Source organism: Amblyomma mixtum, chromosome 4 (genome assembly GCF_055824585.1).
Source record: "Amblyomma mixtum isolate Tamu chromosome 4, ASM5582458v1, whole genome shotgun sequence".
Taxonomy (NCBI): Eukaryota; Metazoa; Arthropoda; class Arachnida; order Ixodida; family Ixodidae; genus Amblyomma; species Amblyomma mixtum.
This window is the reverse complement of record NC_143015.1, coordinates 157,903,944-157,927,922: the sequence shown is the minus strand read 5'-3', so window position 1 is coordinate 157,927,922 and position 23,979 is coordinate 157,903,944. Positions and strand designations below refer to the sequence as shown.

The 23,979-nt window shown below is 48.1% G+C and overlaps 3 protein-coding genes across 3 annotated transcripts in view; 2 read left to right on the top strand and 1 right to left on the bottom strand.

Annotated features, from left to right (window-relative positions):
• Positions 1-23,979, bottom strand: part of LOC149348949 (lysosomal alpha-mannosidase-like) — a 278,443-nt gene that overhangs the window by 206,959 nt on the left and 47,505 nt on the right. The gene's annotated exons all lie outside the window — the stretch shown is intronic.
• Positions 16,007-20,679, top strand: LOC149348953 (8.6 kDa transglutaminase substrate-like). Its single transcript, XM_089586080.1, has 3 exons — positions 16,007-16,056; positions 18,183-18,303; positions 20,459-20,679. The coding sequence occupies exons 1-3, from the start codon at positions 16,007-16,009 to the stop codon at positions 20,606-20,608; spliced, it is 321 nt and encodes a 106-aa protein (XP_089442206.1). The 3' UTR covers positions 20,609-20,679.
• Positions 20,625-23,979, top strand: part of LOC149348951 (8.6 kDa transglutaminase substrate-like) — a 27,978-nt gene continuing 24,623 nt past the window's right edge. Inside the window, exon 1 of the mRNA XM_089541054.1 lies at positions 20,625-20,683. The gene's annotated coding sequence lies outside the window, so the exon portion shown is untranslated. The remainder of the gene's footprint in view (positions 20,684-23,979) is intronic.

Below are 23,979 nucleotides of genomic sequence, written 5' to 3'. Positions count from 1 at the left end.
CCTTCCCTTACGGCGCGGTTCAGGTGTCCACCGATGTATGTAAGACAGATACTGCGCCATTTCCTTTCCTCAAAAACAAATTTAAAAACCAATTTAAGTTTCAAGAAGCCACGATTTGTGGAATTAAAGGTTGTCGGTGTGAATTCCTATAATATGCTACGCTTTTATTCTACTAGTAATATCATGCTCCGTAACGCGCGGAATCGTTTGATACAACTCCGAACATTCACGCCAATTAGGTAGTCCACATCCTGTATACCAGTGGTACCACCCACTGATCCCACTTGAATGACCTCGTATTTCGTACTAACACGACATTGAATACAATCGCGCCTACGGCCGCTTATCTGTTTTTTCAGCCAGCGTCCGCTTCGGCGGACGCTGTTGTTGCTGCGACGCGCGTCTTTTCTTTTTTTTTCGTTTTCTCCTTCCTCTGATCTGTTGAACTCTCCTCTATCTGCACGCGGCAGCGGTGGTGGCTCGGCAGGAGCCAGGTGGCAGGCCCGTGCAATTTCCTTTTCATCCTTCTGTCAGTCTCATCAACAGCGAGTATTTCAGCTAATGAGATAATGCTGTGAAAGCCCAAGTCATATGCGCTCAGCCCGCGCGCAGCGTGTTTCGCGCCCGTTCCTTGCTGCTCTTCTCAAGGTTGTGTACACCAACGGGGCGCAATCATGGCTCTATTTAAGTAACCGCTGCCGAAAAATGTATTTCAGGGCTTGTTAACATTTAGGCTAGAGTTAGGCAAAACTCGATGTTTTGAAACTTAGCCCCGCCTAACTTCCAAATATGCAATCATACTGATTTGATATTTAGCTGACACGACCTATCGTATATGCGCTCAACTGAATAAACTTTTGCGATTTTGTGCTTTTACGAGCTCTCTTTTGGGCTTTTCGGCATTCTCTGCACTGCGCTCTACACGGCACTCTCTAAACGGCACTATCTAAACGGCGCTCTCTAAACGGCACTCTCTAAACGGCACTATCTAAACGGCGCTCTCTAAACGGCGCTCTCTAAACGGCACTCTCTAAACGGCACTCTCTAAACGTCACGCTCTACGCGGCACACTCTGCACCTACTCTATACGGCACACTCTAAACGGCACTTTTTACATGGCACTCTCTGCAGGACACTCTCTAAACAGCGTTCTTTAAGCGGCGCTCTCTAAACAGCACTCCACACGGTACTCTATAAATGGCACTTTCTACACAGCACTTTCCAAACGCCACGCTCTACACGGCAATCTCTGCACGGCACTCTACACGGCACTCTGTAAACGGTGTTCTCTAAACGGCGCGCTCTAAACGGTCTCTCTAATCAGCAGTCCACACGGTGCTCTATATATGGCACTTTCTATACAGCACTTTCTAAACGGCACGTTCTACATGGCATTCTCTGCACGGCACTCTACACGGCACCCTCTAAACGGCGTTCTCTAAACGGCACTCTCTAAATGGCACTCTCTAAATGGCACTCTCTAAATGGCACTCTCTAAATGGCACTCTCTAAACAGCACTCCACACGGTACTCTACAATTGGCACTTTCTACACAGCACTCTCTAAACGGCACGCTCTACACGGAATTATCCGCAAGGACTCTACACGGTACTCTTTAAACGGCACTTTTTACATGGCATTCTCTGCACGACACTCTCTAAACGACACTCTACACGGCACTCTCTACATGGCAGTCGATACGCCATTCTCTGAGCGGCACTCTCTACACGGCATTCAACACGGCACTCTCTAAACGGCACTCTCTACATGACACTCTCTACATGGCACTCTTTACATGGCACTCTGCACGGCACTCTACACGGCGCTCTCTACACAGCGCTCTCTACACAGCGCTCTCTACACGGCGCTCTCTACACGGCGCTCTCTACACGGCGCTCTCTACACGGCACTCATTGCAAGGCACACTCTACACGGCATACTCTAACGGCACTCACTAACGGCACTCTGCACTTCTCTGCTGCGACAACTTTCACCGAGTAAAACTGAGTTGTGTTTTCAGCGTCGTCTTGTCTACTATCTCCTCAGTGAACGCGTCCTTTTCTGCTTTTTTTTTCCTTAACCACGCACCAACTAGTCCATCAAGCTAAGCTTCTTCAGCACTCTACTCAGCGCCTATTTTAATGTATTGCGCTCAAAACGTGATTTCGTGTGAAAAAACGTACCATGTTCAAGCGAGCCAGCTAGTGCGCTTTTTTTATTCGAACGCCAACGTGCACCCTCCGTCCACAGGCGAAGCCATATTTTAAGGCGGAAGCCTTTAATGCCTCATCGTTGTAAGCAGGAGCTGTCGACAGAAATGTCACGCTTTTCAATTGGTCGAAACGATCGTGACGTCACAGTGCGCGAATTACAAACGGGGCCAATTGTACTTTGGCTGCTAACCATGCAACCAATTCAAGGGATCGTATAGTGATGCTGCAAGTAAGTTTGACTGAGTTTAGTTAATTGCTTACTTAACCAATTAGTCTAATTAACCTTTATAGTCAGACCAGATAAATAAATAAAACCTAGTAAGAAATTAGCCGAGCTTGGGAATCGAACCCCGGTCTCCGGAGTGCGAGTCGAGCACGCTAACCACTCCGCCATGCCAGCTCGATGGTTTGGAATGAACAAAGGTGCGTCTAGTGAATACGATGTCTTCGTTCACTCCCATCTTCCTCCCTTCCCGTTACGGCGAGGTTTAGGTGTTCACCGAGATATGAGAGACACATTTCCTTTCCTCAAAAACCAATTTACCAACGAGCAAGGCGTATTTGTCCGCGTTTCAGATTGGTCCAAACTGTAGTGACGTCACTGCGCGCGAATTTTGACGGGTGTCCACCGAAATATGTGAGACAGTTACTGCGCAACTTCCTTTCCTCAAATACAATTTTCTACTAGTGTCTACTGAGATATGTGGACAGTTAATGCGTAATTTCCTTTCCTGAAATACAATTTTCATTTTCTTCATTACGGCCCCTCTTTCTTCTTTCACTCACACTTCCTCCCTTCCTGTATGGTGCGGCTCAGGTGTCCACCGAGATGACAGAGAATTACAGTCCCATTTCCTTTCCTCAAAAAGCGTTGCGTTCAAAGAGCAACGCATCGCGCCGAACGGGTGGTGGCGTTCCTTGGCCTCCGTGGCAGCGCTACAACACCCTGTCGCGTTCCACTCCTAAAGGCGAAGCTTAAGCGTCATTAATTGGCAGTTAATTAACGCACCAACAAATTGTGCACTGAACAATCGCGTAGCAGAATGCAGCTCTCAGGCTTTCGCCTTTCACCACTTTAGCCGCTAAAGTTCCTCGCAATTTTTCTCAGTTAACGACGCAAACAGAGGTCGCCAAGCAAGGTTCACGATAACCGTGATTAGCGGCTAAACAGCGACGCGGTTTCAAGTAACTGCGGTTGTGGACGATCCGTTAGAGTGGTTTCCCAAGGTTATTTTGTCGCGTAGTTATTTTGGAGACCTCTGTCTGAGGCGCCAACGTGAGCCGATATTCTACAGCTGTGCTTTCTGAGCCCACTTCTGGCATAAACAGCAAGATACGTTGTCTTACCACCGTGGGACAAAACAGAATGACTACGTTGACCTAAATTTTATTATTAGCTGATTTTTATTTTGCACACGGCGCATGTCGGGTTCTTCTATAAGAGGGCTGTTGAACTGCTCGCTTAACTATTTCTGGCCTGCTGGACAAGACAGACCTCCGACTCAGAGAAGCCGGACGAGGTAAGAAGTTGCATGCCGCGTATGTAGGAAATAGCACGGGAGGAGTTGACCAAGGCCACTACGCTGACCTGAAAGACGCGGGTTCGATGCCGGCCGAGGCGGTTGAATTTCTATGAAGGCGAAATTCGAGAGGCCCGTGTACTGTGCGATGTCAGTGCACGTTAAAGAACCCCGGGGGGGTCGGAATTTCCGGAGCCCTTCACCACGGCGTCCCTCATAGCCTGAGTCGCTTTGGGACGTTAAACCCCATAAACTAAAGTAAGGACGGCGTGAGGACGACAAAAATGACGACCAGAAAAAATAGACAACAACAGAGGATCCAGACAAGACCCTTTCGATTACTACCGAAAGTTGTGGCGCATTCAAATCAACACCTATTTTTCATGCTTTTTTTCGCCGTCCTGTTTTAGGAATAGTCTGTAATTGAGTGCACGTACTCAAACCTTATTATTCGCCAAGATTTCTTTTTTTTTTTACAGTTGGCGCTGGTGCTACTTAGTTTTTTTTTTTGTTATGTTGCTTCCTTTCCTGCCTAACACACTCCTTGTAGTACTGGTTGTCATAATTATTCCTGCACTTTTTTGTAGGCAATCTTTCTGTTGAACTGCGACAGCTGTTTTGCTTGGGTGTCTCCCCAACCTAAAATTCAAAAAAAAAAAAAAGTTTGTGATAGCGGTCGTAAACTTCAAAGTAATGTAGGCTCTTGACACTGATTAGAATGATAACTACATTTAATTTTTCATTAACTAAATACTTATATGCGAGCATGGGAACGTGCTTTCGATACTCGAAGACGGATTAGAAGCGCACTTAAAAGGGGGGCAAAATCATTCGTAAATGAGTGTAGAGAAAGGCACCAGCTTAATAACGGAAGATTTGGCTGCAGATTTCAAAGATTCAGAATGGCAAACAAATAAAAATGTACGGCACGGTGGCAAATTTTAAAATTACTTAACTGTGACGCAATCTGATACTCGCGGAGAATGCAATTACACGAATGGGAAAATTCCAGGTGATAGGTAGGGTTCACTAAATCTGCTGCACTTCTAAAGCGTTTCTGGTTGCAGCAGTCAGCACAGGTTTCAAATGATGACCTAGTGATGTTAAATCGAAAACATTCCGTTTTCGCTCAAGCTGCGTGCCACGCCATTTCGTTCTGCCCTGTTCTTGTTCAGTCTCGTTTTGAAAAGACTGAATATTGCCACGTATCATTGCAGTGTTTGTTCGTTCACGCTCAAGGTAGCAGGAAAGGGTCGTTATCACTTTTGTTCGTGGCGCGAGAAGCGACCAGACTAATCTCGATTGTTCGCAGCCATGAAAGGCTGCATCTAGGTTTTTCCAGATTACCGTAGATGATCTTGACCTGTTATCTGGAAGTTTCCTTGCCGGCTTTAAATTGAGCGATGCCGCGAGCGGCGGACATTCGTAGTTCGACGACCGCCGAGAGCGCCTGTTGCTTACGCCGCCGCCGAGTGATTCAGTTATTTTGAGGGCGCAAGTCAGCCCAAATAAAGAGCTTCGTTTGCAAGTATTTCTGGTGTCTTCCTGACCGCTGGACTGCCGTCACTACAACGTGACATCTGGTGGAGGTGCTGGGTAGCCTCCCATGTTCCGGACACCCCCTACAAGTCGAGACGCCAGCCCTTTGAGTCATCTACCGCAGGACCTGAGTCCAGTCCACCGCGCAAGCCGACGCCTGCAAGGGGACGCACCTGAGTTCGGGACCCTGCCGGACCCTACCCGGAAGCGAAAGCAAGTACCAACGTCCATCATGACCTTGCCCCAGACGACCACTCCAATCATTCTGCAGCAGCCCCGGGTGCCACCAACCTTCGACGCTTCGCCTGGCGCCGACCCCGAGGAATGGCTGGAGCAGTTCGACCGTGTGGCTGTCTTCAACAACTGGGACGACGCCATGAAATTTAGGTACGTCTTCTTCGCCCTGGAGGGACCAGCAAGAGTCTGGTTCGAGAATGAGGAAGCCAGCCTTGCCAACTGGGAAACCTTCAAGGAACAGCTTCTGAAGACCTTCACAAACGTCGTGCGAAAGGAGAGAGCCCAGCAGCTGCTACAGTCTCGCATACAACACCCAAACGAGACCGTTGCAGTGTATACTGAGGAGATGAAGCGTCTCTTCCGGCGTGCCGACATGAACATGAAGGAAGAAGAGAAGGTGAAGTTGCTTATGCGAGGAGTTAAAGAGCAACTATTTGCCGGCCTCGTTCGTAACCCACCGAAAACCGTCGCTGAATTCGTAGAAGAGGCATCCACAATGGAGAAAACTCTCGACGCCCGAGCCCGCCAGTATGACCGCCAGCAGCGCTTTTTGTCAGCAAGCTGCATGGACACCGCTAACAATGATAACCTGCGGGAGGTTATACGTGAAGTTGTGCGAGAGGAGCTCCGACGGTTGCTGCCAACGGGAACGCAGCCGCAACTTTCATCGCTCACTGACGTCATCCGGGACGAGGTTCAACAGGCCTTGGGTGTGACGCCGACACCCACGCAGCCTCTGCAGCCCCCAGCCATGACTTACGCCGCAGCTGTGCGCCGTCCTGCACCTCGACGACGGGACCCAAGCCCCTATCGCCCTCAGCCAGCTGCGTTGGACCGCCGCCCACTCGCCCCAACCCGCCCGTCCTACGAGCGACGCGCGCAGCCGAGGAAATGCGACGAGTGGAGAACTCCCGACCAGCACCGCCCACTATGCTTCCACTGTGGCGAAGCCGGTCACGTCCTCCGGCACTGCCCATACAGAAGACTGGGCATCCGAGGGTTCTCTTACGACGCTCCACGACCCCGACCCGGCCAGCGACCAGCCGAAATCGAGGAGTTTTTACGTCGGGAAGAATACTCATCGCCGAGCCGCCTATCACGTTCCCCGTCGCCATCGTCCCCACGCTTTGTTTCTCCTAGCCGAGGTTACGCCGTGCGTGGACGCTCCCCCAGCCCACGAAGGTTAAACTAAATAAAGCAGCCTCTGGAGGTGAGGTTGCTTCTAAGCGCAATGACAAAGATCCTCCATCGACGAGTACTCAAGACCATGCCTCAACTACGACGACAACACCGACGACGACAACACCGACGACGACAACACCGACGACGACAACACCGACGACGACAACGCCGACGACGACGACACCGACGACGACGACACCGACGACGACGCGGCCAGACTTGAAGCTTTTACCGCTGCCCAGTGAAGTAACGTCGCAGTATGCCCACCGCAGCCTCACTACTCGACGAAGCCGAGATCGGACACCGAAGACAACGTACAATACCAGAACGCGAACAAGTGACCTTGAAGTTACGGTCGACGGTCACGCGGTTACTGCCTTGGTGGACACGGGAGCTGACTACTCTGTCATGAGTGGCCCACTCGCTGTCCGACTCAGGAAGGTGACAACAACCTGGGATGGCCCGCTGATCCGCACCGCAGGTGGCAACCTGATTACGCCGTCAGGACGCTGCACCGCGAGAGTTACTGTAAATGGGAGAACCTATGCGACAACCTTCCTGATCCTACAGCAATGCTCGAGAGACGTGATTTTGGGAATGGACTTCCTGAACGAACATCGGGCGATCATCGACCTTCGATCTAAGTCGATCAAGCTTTCCACGGAAAAAGCCATACCTGTTGCGACGAGCGCAACTCATCACGTTGCCTTAAACGTCCTCGATGAAGCATTGAGCGTGCCGCCCCGATCAAGTGTTCTCGTCGGCATAGGTACTGGAGACATCGAAAATGCCGAAGGTGTTATCGAGGAGAACACCCAGTTACTCCTGGATCGAGGATTGGGCGTCGCGAGGGGAGTCGCCGAAATCCGAAATGGCCGAGCCCAGGTGTTGCTAACCAACTTAATAATAATAATAATAATAATCGTTTATTTTTCCTCTTTTACAAAGGAAAGGAGCAGCCACGAAAAAGCTGCTTCAGAGAGCAGCTTGACGGGGTGACTGCCCCCTTTCTGACGGCATTTGGCAGCGCAGGATAAATGAACTGATTGAATTTTTACATCAATAAATCAAAATTGAAAGAAATTTGAGTTAAAAAGCACAAAAAGAAAAATCAAAGTACATCATGTACATAGCACTAAATGAGGACATGGACAAACTGTTCACAAAAACATTTGACGGAATTGTTTCAGGGAAACAACTGTAAAATCTTTCCGACTATTGCGTGAGTGCTGATTGAGTAAAACAGGAAGCCTATAACGAAGCATCTGCTTGCCGTAGTTTGTGCGACAGCCAGTGATATGCCAACGTTCTGGATTTCGGATGTTATGTGTATTGATGTGTTGTTGAAGCACCGCTAGTAATGTTAGCGTGTCGTCCTTCTTGGTGATGCCTAGTCTATAAAGTAGGGAAAGTCTGTAGTTATACAAGGATGTCATTTTAACAATTTTTAGTTGCTCAAATAATGGCCCTGTGTGTGCGGTGAAAGGAGCTTTAGAAATTAGTCTGATTGCTCTTTTTTGCAGCAGTAATAACTTAGTGATATTTTCTCCAGTTGTGGTTGCCCACACTAGTGCGCAATAGTTTAAAATAGAGGAAAAAAGTGCATTGTATAGGAGAATATTAATCGAGAGAGGAAATACTGAAAGATGTCGACGTATGGAACCTATAGTGCGTGAGAGCTTTGTGGCTAAGTATTCTACATGGGCATCCCATGACATATTGTCTGAAAAATAGACGCCTAACGTTTTGACAGATTTGCTAACTTCTATTTGACTGTCGTTGAGTATGAGTGGGGATAACTCGAATAATCTGTTTTTGGGGTGGAAGAGTACAGCTTTTGTTTTATTTACATTAAGTTTTAAACTGTTCTTAGATGCCCATTGATCAATTTTGCCTAAGGTCGTGTTAGCACGGCTCGATAGATCAATACCTGAATGACCAGAGAAAAACAGACTGGTATCGTCGGCGTAAATAATGTATTTTGCAGATGGATCTATGCTGACAATATCATTAATGTAAAGAATAAAAAGAAGAGGGCCTAAAAGACTTCCTTGTGGAACTCCTGAGATGACGGGCTGCACTGCAGAGGAAAAACCATTTATTTCAACATACTGTGTTCTACTGGATAAGTAAGAAGATATAAGGGAGTAGGCTGTGCCACGTATACCATAGCGGTCTAGTTTATTGAGTAACGTTTTGTGATTAATGCTGTCGAAAGCTTTCGAGAAATCTAAAAAGACTCCTAGCACTAGTTTCTTTTCTTCAAAATTCTCTAAAATATACTCTTTTTGCGTGAGAAGGGCAAGCTCAGTTGATCTGTTTTTCCTGAAACCAAACTGAGCGGGGTTTAAAATATTGTGACGGTCGATGAAGGATGTAAGACGCGTGAGAATTAATTTTTCGAAACCTTTTGAGAAGGTAGGCAAGATAGAGATTGGGCGATAGTTAGCAAGGTCGTTTTTATCGCCTTTTTTAAACAATACTATCACCTTTGCAGACTGCATGCTGCGTGGAAATACCCCTTCTGAGATGCATGTATTAAAAATATGTGTCAAACAGCTTGATATACCATGAATAACAAATTTAACTGGCTTTATCTGAATGCCTGTACTATCTACAGATTTGCTGTTATTAAGGCTGTTGAAAGCCGCGACCACCTCGTCGTCTGAAACAGGATTTAAAAAAACAGTAGAGTTATTGCGAGAATAATTGAGCGGCAAGTCTTCGCAAGATGAGGAGGGTTCAGCTATGGAAATAAAAAAGTCATTAAATGCGTTCGCCAGTTCGGGTCCCTCACAATCTACTCCGTGAAGAGTAATTTTGGTGAACGGTTCTGGCGTACGCCCTATGATTGAGCTTAATTTCTTCCAGGTCGCCTGGCAACTATTTCTCGACGAGAGAAACAGGTTCTCATAATACAGTTTTTTCGCGACTCGAAGCTCCTTTGTCACCTTATTCCTGAATGATTTGAAGGTTTTCAATGCGTCAGGACATTTGGTTTTCAAAAAATTGCTGTACAGTTTGTCACGTTTTTTTATCCGTTTAAGCAACTGATGACTGACCCACGGTTTGCGAGCCTGCCGGGGGGGATTGTGTACTTTGTGTGGAAAGCAGGTAGAATATATTTCTTGAAATATCGTAATAAATTTACCATACGCTACCTCGGGATTTCGTTCAGAAAAAACATCACTCCAATCCGCGCCGGCTATATGTTCACGAAAGTTGGAAAGTGTAGAAGGATTAATATCCCTGTAAGAATATTCTTTCGGCCTTCTCTTGATATTAAGAGTATGGTTCACAGATAGGAAAATGGGTAGATGATCGCTAATTTGTAAACTGATTACTGCGGATGTTAGATGAGCTGGATTTATATTTGTAACGAAAACATCTAGTAATGTTTCTGATTCACTCGTTACTCTCGTTGGCGCATTCACAGCATTCAGACAACAGTGAACATTTAACAGTAAATCTAATTCATGCCTCACCGTGCTGTTCGATAAAAGATTAATGTTTAGGTCACCACCAAGAACGATATTATACTTATGTTGGTTTACATACTCAAGAAGGGAATCCAGGAAAGAAAGGAAAACACTCGTATCGCCAGATGGAGGACGGTAACAGACAGTAAACACATATGAACGGAATTTAAGTGTAAGTACCTCATAATGGGCGTTTACACAACAAAATTCATCCAGCAGTTCACATTCCATATCTTTTAAGATCAACAGCGATACGCCACCTCCTCGTTTACCCTGGCGGTTCAGACAGTAACTCTTATAAGCTGGGATACTAAATGTCTCGTCCTCAGTACAAAACCATGTTTCTGTGAACAATAGAACGTGAATCGTCAACTTCACTTCAGCAAGAAAACACTCAATGTCGTCTTGCTTCCCTCTGCCTGAACGCAGATTAAAATGAGCAAAGTTCAAACATTGCTGCGAAGTTTTGCAATGGAAAGCCAGCTCCGATGAACAGACTGGACTTTGCAGAAAATGAAGCATTGAAAAATGTAACAAAAAATAACTGAACAAACATCAAAGTGGTGTACACATCACGCGTTCACAAGTTTAGCGAAATCCTCCGGGCTACGAATGACAATAGCAGTCTCCCCTTCCTCCTTTCTAATAAGTACGCGACCACCGGCATGCCACGCGAAGCGATAGCCGTTTGCTGCTGCCCAGTCCCGGCTCAACTGCAGAAGGTTTCTGTTGTACTTCGTCAGGTTTTCCGATATGGAAACAGAAGAGTTGGCCTTTCTCAAAGCTATACGGCCTGCGAGCCACTTGTCGCGAAGCGCTTGGTGTGAGAAACGTACAAGAATCGTGGGTACTTTCCCCGGTTTAGCAGGGAGACGGTGAACATTATCTATGTCACTCGATTTCAGTTCTTGCAGTTTGATCGTTTCAGCGACATTGTTCAATTTAGCTAGCAAGTCTTCTTCAGGGGAAACGGGAATTCCGTGAACTTCGATGTTGTGCTTCCTGCTATATAGCTCTAGCTCATTTACAGACAGTTTCAGTTGGTCAACGGTGCTGCTATCGCAGCTTTTCTCTTCTAGCTTCTGGACGCGCTTTTTAAGGCTACCTATTTCCTTGTCTTGCTGCTCCTGTTTCTCTAGGATGGCATCATATTTGGCTGACATCATTTCTATGGATGTCCTTACTTCCTCGACTTGAGACGGCAAACACGCGAGCGCGTCCAACTTCTGAACAATATCAATGAGGCTTGCAGCGAGTTCTACATCAACGGAACCCTTCCCACCAGATTTTAGCTTCGAGTTGCGGCAAGGCACACAACGCCACGATTTGCGACCGGCTTCGCCTTTAGATCTAAAAGTCGCCTCCGACCAGCCCGAGCAAGTACCAAGGTGATAGCTGCACTTACATTCGGCGCACAGCAGGGCCTGGTCATCCGCTGGTATGGCTTCGTCACAAGATGGGCATACAGAAGACATTTCGGCGCAGCATAAAAACGAACAAAGAACACAAGCAGTGTGGCAGCAGCGGTGGCAGTGCGGGAAGGAAATACAGGAGACAAAATAAACCAAAAAATGTTATTCAGCACCAACCTGGAAAGCGAAGCAAGATCAGATTAGGGGGGCGTCCTCGCTCTGCCGCCGCTGCCGCCAAAATGCCTCGTTCGTGAATTACAGCCACCAGGAGCACAGCAAGGGTACGCAGGTGTTACGTCAGGTGTGACGTCAGTCTTGAAAACAGACCACGCAGGATTACGCGATTCTTGCGTGAGAAGGCTTGAAATTCCGGCCTGGGAAAGGCGAAAGACGAAACGGTGGTGAGTGGACGACGCCCCACGAAGTCAACGCAAGGAGTAGAGCCAAGACCGGCAGCAGGCTTAGTGCACGGACCTGGAAAGCGAAGCAAGATCAGATTAGGGGGGCGTCCTCGCTCTGCCGCCGCTGCCGCCAAAATGCCTCGTTCGTGAATTACAGCCACCAGGAGCACAGCAAGGGTACGCAGGTGTTACGTCAGGTGTGACGTCAGTCTTGAAAACAGACCACGCAGGATTACGCGATTCTTGCGTGAGAAGGCTTGAAATTCCGGCCTGGGAAAGGCGAAAGACGAAACGGTGGTGAGTGGACGACGCCCCACGAAGTCAACGCAAGGAGTAGAGCCAAGACCGGCAGCAGGCTTAGTGCACGGACCTGGAAAGCGAAGCAAGATCAGATTAGGGGGGCGTCCTCGCTCTGCCGCCGCTGCCGCCAAAATGCCTCGTTCGTGAATTACAGCCACCAGGAGCACAGCAAGGGTACGCAGGTGTTACGTCAGGTGTGACGTCAGTCTTGAAAACAGACCACGCAGGATTACGCGATTCTTGCGTGAGAAGGCTTGAAATTCCGGCCTGGAAAGCGAAGCAAGATCAGATTAGGGGGGCGTCCTCGCTCTGCCGCCGCTGCCGCCAAACTTCACCGAAGAATACCGGCATCTAAACAAAGGTACGACGATCGCTTTCCTCGACGAGCTGGCAGACATCAGAGACGTATTTGCCTTACCCGACCAACCTGCAGAACTATCTGAACAAGGCCATCAACCCACGTTCGATATCAACCCAGCTTTACCCCGGAGCAGACAAGACCAAATACGCAGTCTTCTTCAAAGGTACACCGATTGCTTCTCATCAGCATCGAATGTGCGACGAACCCGGCTTGCCAAGCACCGCATTGTCACAGACGAACACGCACGACCACTGCGACAGAGCCCCTACCGCGTATCGCCGTTAGAACGCCAAGCTATCCGCAAGCAAGTTGAGGAAATGCTTCGTGACGACGTCATCCACCCATCGAGGAGCCCCTGGGCAGCACCGGTCGTCCTAGTGAAAAAGAAAGACGGCACCCTTCGCTTTTGCGTCGATTACCGCCGCCTGAACAACATTACGAAGAAGGATGTCTACCCCCTCCCCCGCATCGACGATACACTGGACCGGCTGTGCAACGCTAAGTACTTCTCATCGATGGACCTGAAGAGCGGCTACTGGCAAATTGAAGTCGACGAAAGAGATCGCGAGAAGACTGCGTTCATCACGCCAGACGGACTCTTCGAGTTCAAAGGTGATGCCATTCGGCCTCTGCTCTGCCCCAGCGACGTTCCAGCGAGTAATGGATACGGTGCTCGCAGGCCTGAAATGGCAGATTTGCCTAGTCTACTTAGATGACGTTGTTGTCTTCTCCTCAAGCTTTGAAGACCACCTGAGAAGGCTTCGGATAGTGCTGGAAACGATCAAGTCTTCAGGCCTGACACTGAAACGAGAGAAGTGCCACTTCGCTTACGAGGAGCTGCTGTTCCTTGGTCACGTCGTAAGCAAGGATGGAGTTCGCCCAGACCCCAAGAAGACGGCTGCGATCGCAGAGTTTCCACAGCCTAATGACAAGAAGGCTATACGCAGATTACTTGGATTATGCGCTTATTACCGGCGATTCGTCAAGAACTTTTCGCGCATCGCTGAACCTTTGACCCAACTTACCAAGGCTGACGTGCCTTTTAAATGGGAAAGGCCGCAAGAGGAAGCTTTCAACGAACTGAAGCGCCGCTTACAGTCCCCTCCTGTGCTCGGGCACTTTGATGAAAACGCCGAAACCGAAGTTCATACCGATGCAAGCAGTGTGGGCTTAGGAGCGGTCCTCGTTCAGAAAAATGGCAGACAGGAGAAGGTTATCGCGTACGCTAGCCGTTCACTGTCGAAAGCCGAGGCCAACTACTCGACCACCGAGAAAGAATGTCTCGCCATTATTTGGGCCACGTCGAAATTTCGCCCCTACCTGTACGGACGACCATTCAAGGTTGTGAGCGATCACCATGCTCTGTGCTGGCTAGCCAATTTGAAAGATCCCTCCGGCCGCCTTGCTCGTTGGAGCCTGCGCCTTCAAGCATTCGACATAACTGTAGTCTACAAATCTGGCCGCAAGCATTCCGATGCAGACTGCTTGTCGCGAGCCCCCGTCGACGCAGCACCGGAAGAGGAAGACGACGACGCTTTCTTAGGACCAGTAAGCGCGAGCAGTTTCGCGCAGCAGCAGCGCTCGGATCCTGAGTTGCAAAGCCTGGTTGATTATCTGCAAGGCAAGACCGCATCGCCTCCCCGAGGGTTCAAGCGCCAACTGTCGTCCTTCGTCCTTCACAATAATGTCCTTCTGAAGAAGAACTTCGCGCCCAACAGGACAGTGCATCTTCTTGTCGTGCCGAAAAATCTCAGGCAAGAAATTATGCAGGCATGTCATGATGAGCCGACTGCAGGACATCTCGGGATTGCTCGCACGTTGCACCGCATCCAGGAGAAGTACTATTGGCCGCGGCTAGCTACCGACGTTTCGCATTACGTGAAAACGTGCCGTGAGTGTCAACGACGCAAAACGCCTCCGACTAGACCAGCCGGACTCCTGAACCCCATACCACCGCCAACTAAGCCCTTTCAGCAAATCGGGATGGACCTACTCGGCCCCTTTCCTACTTCATCATCAGGTAACAAGTGGATCATCGTGGCCACCGACTACATGACCCGCTACGCCGAAGCAAAAGCGTTGCCTAGTGGTACCGCAACAGAAGTTGCAAAATTTTTTGTCGAACAAATTCTCCTCCGACACGGCGCACCCGAAGTACTCATCACAGACAGAGGAACAGCATTTACAGCGGAACTGACGCAAGCCATTTTAAAGTACAGCCAGACAAGTCATCGGAGGACAACTGCCTATCATCCGCAAACCAACGGACTCACAGAGCGTCTGAACAAGACCATCGCAGACATGCTCTCCATGTTCATCGACGCCGAACACAAGACGTGGGACTCTATTCTGCCCTACGTGATCTTCGCCTATAATACTGCCAACCAGGAGACAACCAGGTTTACTCCATTCCAGCTGGTATACGGCAGGAAGCCCACAACAACACTCGACGCAATGCTCCCGCACGTTTCCGACGAAGACAACCTCGACGTCGCCGCCTACCTTCATCGCGCCGAGGAAGCCCGAAGACTTGCACGGCTTCGCATTCAAGACCAGCAGCACACCGACGCCCGACGCTACAATCTGCGCCGACGAGACATGCATTACAAGCCAGGTGATCGGGTTTGGATATGGACGCCAGTTCGCCGCCGCGGATTGAGCGAAAAGTTGCTGCGACGCTACTTTGGCCCGTACAGGGTTCTCCGTCGCATCGGTGACCTCGACTATGAAGTCATCCCCGACGACACGACAGCATCTCAGCGACGCCGCCCACGCCCGGAAGTCGTACATGTCGTACGCCTGAAGCCATATTATGAACGCTGAAGGACTCCAAGTTTCATTCTCCGTGTTTATTTTCATTTTAAAGCATCGAGACGATGCTTCTTTGGAAGGGGGGTAATGCCACGTATCATTGCAGTGTTTGTTCGTTCACGCTCAAGGTAGCAGGAAAGGGTCGTTATCACTTTTGTTCGTGGCGCGAGAAGCGACCAGACTAATCTCGATTGTTCGCAGCCATGAAAGGCTGCATCTAGGTTTTTCCAGATTACCGTAGATGATCTTGACCTGTTATCTGGAAGTTTCCTTGCCGGCTTTAAATTGAGCGATGCCGCGAGCGGCGGACATTCGTAGTTCGACGACCGCCGAGAGCGCCTGTTGCTTACGCCGCCGCCGAGTGATTCTGTTATTTTGAGGGCGCAAGTCAGCCCAAATAAAGAGCTTCGTTTGCAAGTATTTCTGGTGTCTTCCTGACCGCTGGACTGCCGTCACTACAACGTGACAATATACACTGGTGTGAACTCCGTCTTATCTTCAAACCACTGCCTCCGCCGTGTATCGTTATCTCTCATTGTTTCAGAGTAAAGATGAAGACTGCCCTCATACTGACTCTGGCCCTCATCGCTAGCGCCGTGTGGTGAGCGTCTCTGTAGGAATTGTGACGATCTGTTATAGGAAGATTTATTTCAGAGACTGGCTGAATGTTTTGTTTCCGAGCAAAGCTTCGAAACCAATGTCATAATACCGTAGACATCTAACCAGGTTGTCTGTAACAACAAGTCGCAGTCTACTTATCTGACAATTGAGAACAGTTGGTGATAAGAGTTAATGGAGAACACTTAAGTAATCTGCGATTCGCTGATGGCATTGCCTTGCTCAGTCACTCAGGGCATGAACTGCAAAGCATAATTAATGAGTTAGACAGGCAGAGCAAAACGGTGGGTCTATAAAATATACAAAACCAAAGTAATGTTCAGCGGTCGAGCAAGGGAAGAGCATTTCGCACTTGGTGGCGAGGGGCTGGAAGTAATAAGGGAATATGTCTACTTGGGGCAGCTAGTGATAGCTGATTAGGATCATGAGAAGGATAAGAATGGGGTGGAGCGCATGTGGCAAGTTATCTCAGATCATGAATGGCAGTTTACCAATATCGCTTGAAAGAAAAGTATACAAAAGCTGTACCTTACCTGTACTCACCTATGGGGCAGAAACGTGGAGGCTAACGAAAAGGGTTCAGCCTAAGTTAAGGACAACGCAGCGAGCTTTGGAAACAAAAATGGTAGGTGTGACGTTAAGATATCGGAAGCGGGCGGAGTGGGTGAGAGAACAAGCGCGGGTTAATGACAGCTTAGTGGTGTGAGAACTGGGGAATGCATATTAACTTACAAAAATCTGTACATATGTGTTTCACTAAAAAGAAGGTTCCCCATATTTTCACTTATAGCATAAATAATAGCAGACTTTTTTCAGTGTTGGAATTTAAATATCTTGGTGTTTATTTAACAAGTTCAATGTCTTGGCATCGTCACGTGGATTTCGTTACTGCCAAAGCCTATCGTGTGCTAGGCTTCCTGCGACGTAACGCTAAACTTTTCCCCTTAAAGACTAAAGAACTGCTGTATAATACAAACGTTAGAAGCATACTTGAGTATGCTTGCACAGTCTGGGATCCGAAATCCTTTCTTGACGTTCAAAAGCTAGAAAGAGTTCAGAATTTGGCCGTTCGTTTTGTTTTCAATAACTACGGGCGATATTTTAGTGTAACGAGCGCGAAAAAATCTTTGGGTTGGGACTCCCTTCAAAAACGTAGGAAAGTTCTGCGTTTAAAATTATTTCATAACATATTTCATTCTATAACTGGAATAGACAAAACCAAATATATAGCCAACCCTGATTACGTGTCTTTACGAAGAGATCATCCACTTAAAGTTAAAGAATACAGATGCCGGACTGACCTTTTTAAAATGTCTTTTTTCCCTAAAACGGTTTCGGAATGGAACAAGCTGCCTGAGGAAGTAGTGTCCATATTATCAAATGATTCATTTTCATCCATGCTGTGACATTTTTTATGTATAATAATTCCGTGTTCTTTCTATCTCATTGTTATCTTTTTTGTAACCACCTGCATGAGGTAGAATTTGTGTACTTTTTGTTCAACCCCCCACTGTAATGCCAGACAATGGCGCTGTGGGTATGATGATATATAAATAAATAAAAATTTGAAATCAAGAGGAAGAAGTGGGCTTGGGCAGGGCATGTAATGCGAAGGCAAGATAACCGCTGGTCCATAAGGGTAACGGAGTGGATTCCAAGAGAAGGAAAGCGAAGGCTATCAGTTGTACCGAGGGAAGTAAAAGGGTTTATCGAGGAGAGTGTGGATGAAGAATGCGGTCCCTAGCAGCGCAGGCTGTGCAGACAGAGTCTTTGAAAAGCGTCATGAAGGGATAACGCCGACCAATGTCCGTAGATGACGACGTTTCGGATGCCATGCGGAAGCCTTGTTCACTGCCGAAACGTCGTCATCTATTGACCCAAACCTTTGGTCGGCGTTAACCTTTCATAACCTTGTTAACCTTTCAAAATGAACTTATTCCTCGATCAGACGAGGTTTGATGATACCTTAGATTTCTTTGAAAACGGGTTTAGAATGATGTGCGCAGAAATGCGAGGAAAATGTGACATTGTACGTTTGTGCTCGGCCATCTCTGCTTTTCCTGTTCCTTTTTTTTGTTCGTTGCCCATCGACTGACCCGTGACAAGCAGCGTCTATGCAACGTTGCCGTCACCGGAGGACTGCTTGTGCGCTTCGGACTCCTGCGTCGAAGCGCACTGCCAGTGTGGCACACACAAGGACATCTGCGACTGCTGCGACGAGTGCAACTCGGTACGTGCGCGCATGCGCAGTAAGAACGCAGACGACGAGCGAAAAAAATTCTCCTCGAACACTGCCTCAGCGTTCGACTTAAGAGCTTTAGCTAAAGCAGCTTCAAGTGCTTACATCGGTGCGCTCTGCAAACGTGGAGAAGACCAAATATAAACATCCGCGGATGTTTCCATTCCGGAAAAATTCCTCATAAGAATGAAGTAGCGCCATCTATCTCATGGATTTTGCACTAGTATTGCGATTTACAGCCACCTACGCTATATCCGACATATTTCCTCATTATTAGTTAATAAATTTTATAAATGTCTGCATCACAACGCGACGAATCGCTTGACACCATCGGAAACCCCCTGCGACAAACGGTTCGGTCGTAATGGCTGTGTGAAGTTCCTGGGAATGCATTGTTTGAGGGCGGAAAGTCGTCGTTGTGAATCCCACAAATATTTTGGACCTCATCTCAATTAGCAGTTTGATCTTGAGGAACAAGCCAATTCAGCTGACACAACTTTGAACATTCTGCGTCGAACGGAGAGCAGATCTATGGTATGCCATTCGAAGAATTTTTCCTTTTTCAGGAAATCTGAGGGGGGAAATTCGGCGTAAAAAGAAGTTTTACAGAGTTCCACGTAAATTTATGAACTGAAAGCTTCTCACTTTTTAGAACTACTGGCCTTTTCAGACTCCTGCAGCAGGGAAAAAATGACCAGGTCTAGAGAGTTTTGGAATCAATGAAAATTTGGGTTACTGCATCCACCTTAGCTGGCGCAGATGTGTGTTACGCGCATTTGTTTCCGCTTGACAAGTAAATGAGTAATTTGTTTTCTCGTAGTTAGTTCACCCTTCTTGCGTCTGCGCTTCTGAGACGCGAGAAGTATGCGTTACTTCTAGCGCAGACTGTCCATCACTATGTGTCACTGCCAGTACGTACCGACCATCACTGCAGTCATGTTATCGAGTGCGAGCGCTTAATCGCTGCTCTCGATTTGATTGACGTGTAATTTCTTGACCGATCTTACCCTTGGTAGATTACTTGCCTTGCTAAAGAGCTCGTCTACGACTTTTTGGCTTCAAGACTTTATATACAGAAGGCTTTGGTTAGACCAAACGGTCCTTACTGCCATGTGCTGATAGACGTGGCCGGGACAGCAGTAGCTCCAAGGGTGTTCTATGATTTTGTATATGGGTAATTTTGCTTAGCAAAGCAAAAATGCTGACTTCGTTTCAGCGGTATCTGCAACGAAGCGACCCATACTGTAAAGTATATACTGCAGGCCAGAGTTTTTTTTTTTTTTTATGCACGATCCAGGTACAGCCAGTTTCTCTCAGACTCCGATCATGAGTGACAGTTTACTAATATCTCTGTAGCTATACCTTGCCGGCACTCACCTATGGGGCAGAAACGTGGAGGCTAACGAAAAGGGTTCAGCTTAAGTCAAGGACAACGCAGTGAGCTATGGAAAGAAAAGTGACAGGTGTAACGTTAAGAGATCGGAAGCGGGCAGAGTAGGTGAGGGAAATGCGGGTTAACGGCATCCTAATCGAAGTCAAAAGGAAGAAAAGGGATTGGGCAGGGCTTGTAATGCGAAGGCAAAATAACTGCTAGTCATTAAGACGGAGTGGATTCCAAGAGAAGGCAAGCGTAGCAGGAGGCTGCAGAAAGTTAGGTGGTCGGATGAGATTGAGAAGTTCGTGGGGATACGTTGGCCGACACTGGCAAAGGACAGGGTTAATCGGAGAGACATGGGAGATGCCTCTGCCGTGCAGTGGACGTAGTCAAGCTGATGATGAGGTACACAGGCGAGTCATACTTGCGAATGAGGTAGGATTTTTCTTTTTGTGTGATTGCCCAAGGCGTATTTGTTATCACTTGGAGTGAGGGGAGGATTGAAGGAGAGCTTGGTGCTCATTACTAGCACAACGCGAACACTGCCAGGACGACTGGATGACGGAGTCATGTCGCTTCTGGTTCACCTACAACCACAACGACTCTTAAGCGTTGCCCGCAGCTAGATTTAAATTCTTTTCTTGGGCTTCAAACGAAAGGATTCGCGCTTGGTAAGTTAAGGCGTCATGTGACGCCACATACGCACAAAAGATGTACGCAACACATGTGGTTGCTCAGTAACGACTGATGCTGGTGCAAACGTCCGCGCAGTGTCCCGGCGAAGAGTGCCAAACATTGAAGCACGAGCCTTGCTCGGAGGGTCACCACTGCGTCCTGGAGGACCCCGGCCGGAACTTCGAGGACGGTGGCAAGGGCCACTGCAGGTCTATCAGCGACGCTTCGACGGAACACCATGCATAGGAGCCTGTTGTAGATTACGGTGTCCGCAACGCCTTGCTACAGTGACGAAGCAAACTTCTACTTGATCGCCATACCGTGCGTTTCATTTTGTCAATATACAGGGTGTGTCCCTTAAGATTTTACACATTTTTAAAAATGCCCTTTTTCAGTAAGACGAGTACTCTTTCGACATAGCATTGTGAGCGGTTCAGCACATCAGAGTACACCTAAGACGTGCTATCAGGCTGGTTAACTCATACTGCATAGCTAAATTTTTAATTATTGCTGTTCGGCTCCTCAATTACTGACAGGCGTGTAGCCCACCGCAAGTAATACCCATGAAAGTTTTTAGAATTTTGGCATTTACGCTAGGCTCAGTGGCCCTACAAATTTTGGCTATTTCGACGAGTTGTGTGCACTGGAGAGATTGCTTTGCCTGCAAGCTTCTCGAAAGCAGAAGTATTTTGGCGCGATGTAACCAAAATTTATAAAGCTGCAGCTCCGACGGAAACGGCGTTGTCGAAATTCTAGAAACTGATATGAATATTAATTAGGGTGGGCTACACGCCTCTGAGTAATTAAGGAGCCGAACAGTAATAGTTAAAAACTTAACTATAAGATATTAGTTAACCATGCTGCTAGTAAGCACGTCTTAGCTACACTCAGATGTACTACACCTCAATGCTATGCCGCAGCAAGCGCTCTTCTAAGCCAAAATCCTTTTTTTTTTAACTGTGTGAAGTTCTAGGTGAATCACTGTTTGCCAAGAAAAGGCTGCTAGGAGACGAAAACAATAATACAGGGATTTGGTGGCAGGCTGAAGGAGGCATACATACCGGAAGTAATATTCGCTTTCATGCGAATATTACAGCCCCTTGTCCCTGCACAAGTCCACAGTAGGTGGCGAACATCCATATATGCGTCCGGCGTGGAACACTTCGGGATGTGGTGGATCTTGCATCCTCTTGAGTACACCGGCGACACGTTCAGGCCGTACCTTTTTCGAGGGACACCTTAGGAGAATCAATGTAGCATGTTTCGCGTAATTAGCGCAACCAGAGCTAACAAACAACCCGATATGACACAACGGAAGATGGGGAGGTTACTTAATTGGCGTAGAACCGCCGCGGTGGCTCAGTGGTTATGGCGCTCGGCTGCTGACCCGAAAGACGCGGGTTCCATCCCGTCCGCGGCGGCCGTATTTCAACGGAGGCAAAATTCTAGCGGCCCCTGTACTGTGCGATACAATTGCACGTTAAGGAATCCCAGGTGGTCGAAATTTCCGGAGCCCTCCACTACGGCGTCCCTCATAGCCTAAGTCGCTTTGGGACGTTAAACCCCAATAAACGAAACCAAACAAATGGCGTAGAACTAGAATTGGTATAGATTTGCAAGTAAAATAAGAATGCTGTCGCACTCACTCCAACTGATCGCCCCTAAATTTTTTGCTTAAAATTGTTAGGGCTTTCTTTCTCGTGAAGTTTACCGTTAAAAGACCCGTGCTGTACAACGGATCATGAAACCAGCAGCATAACTGCGCGGGATTGATAAGAGGCATTCGCTGTCACTATACTGACTTCGTGTATTTTACGCAATTACGTGTCTCTTAACTGAAAAGAACAAAGAAGTTTAATTTAGCGGAAACGTAGAAGCGTACACCGCATCGGCATGATATACGTGCGCTGCGTAGTAACGCAAGACAATAGTAATAATAATAATAATAATGACAATAGCTGAAGTGGATTAATTTGTTTGCTCGTTAGAACACAATTGGTATACTCGCGCAAGAATTCACTGCCAGCAGGAAGCCAAATTGCATCCGACACAGTCAAAACCAATTTTACTTCCTTCTAAAGCTTACCCTGCTCAGGTGGAATTCTGTCAACAACACTTCACTACAAGGATTTACAAGCATGTCAATGAACGCCACAAAGGACAGCGAGACATCAGCCCTCACTTAAAAATATTCTACTATTTTCCTGCTTGAAGTTAGCCAATTCGGCCTCGGCCAACCGTCTGCTCTAGTGGAATGCAACTAAAGAACGAAGCTGTATTGCTCTCAACGAAGGCCCTTCAGCCAATGGAGTCGACTAACTATAATGACGTTGTAGTTAATAAAGTTGCGTCATGAGATTGCGTGAAATCTCAGGGAGAGGTTAAGGGGATGGACCAGGAATTAAACGGATTGGCCACGACTTCACGACAATCGATCGACCCGATCGGCTGGAGGGCATCCTTTAAGATGCGTCTGCCGCTTCTTTCTCGAGTTCCGTCCTGGTCAGCTTGATAGAGTGACTACCCCGGACAGGCGGGGCTAAGATCCGGGTTCGATCCCTGGAGCAGGACAAACGCTAATTCTGCAGCATTGTTACTCAGCAAGTTTGCAACTTTCCTGTGCAGGCATATGACTGCGCTGCAGTGGATGCTAATGAGTAATTACTCCCTGGATTGAGGTTTCTTGCAAGAGGCTAGCGTCTCAAATCCCTCAAGGAAGAACCCTCTACACTCAGTTGTTCTCTAATAGTCCATCAGCAAGGCCCGCTTAGCGCTCCTAATGCTGCAGGCTAAATTAAACCACGCCAAAAGTTCCGAGCAATTGGAAGAACCTGGACATGTACGTTCGGATTGGAACGTTTCCGCTAAGCCACGAAAGTCCGAGATGATTCAACTGATTCAATGGTTAGCACTGTCTTGTCGGCGGAGGCCTTGACTGCTTCCTTCGCCTTTCGGCGAAAACAGTCCTTCTCCCACAAAGTATTACATTTCCTTTCTAATAATGTTCTCTAACCAGCGGCAGCAAGCATAGTGCAATGAAGAAGGCAGAGCGCCAGCACCAACGACGACGAAGCGATTTGTGCGTCCTCCGATTCCGGCGGCCGCGCGCGTGGAGAGCTCGAGCTCGCTCTTGGTTCTGTTCTGGTGCCGCCGCTACTCGAACAGCCTGTGCCATCGTTTCGCTGCCAGTCCTTCGAACTTGCCAATAAACCCCTCTTCATTTGGTGGAGGTGCGGGTTCGCCTAGTACACTACCAACGTGGAGCTCCGCAGCCGCACAATTCCGATGGCGACGACCAACGAAAGCCAGCAGCCAGCAGTCCCATCGCAGCCCGTCATTTGCTCCGGTGCCGTCCGGCAGAGAGACCCCGTCGTTTTCAACGGACACTGCGACCAGGATGTCGAGGATTGGCTGGCTTCGTATGAGCGGGTGAGCCGTCACAACAATTGGGATGACCGCATGAAACTAAACAACGTAATATTTTACCTGAGCGACGTCGCGAATCTCTGGTTTCGCAATCACGAGGCTGATATTCCAACATGGGCTACTTTCAAGACAACGTTTGCCGAAGTTTTTGGCCGTCCCGCCGTGCGTAAACTTCGCGCTGAGCAATGCTT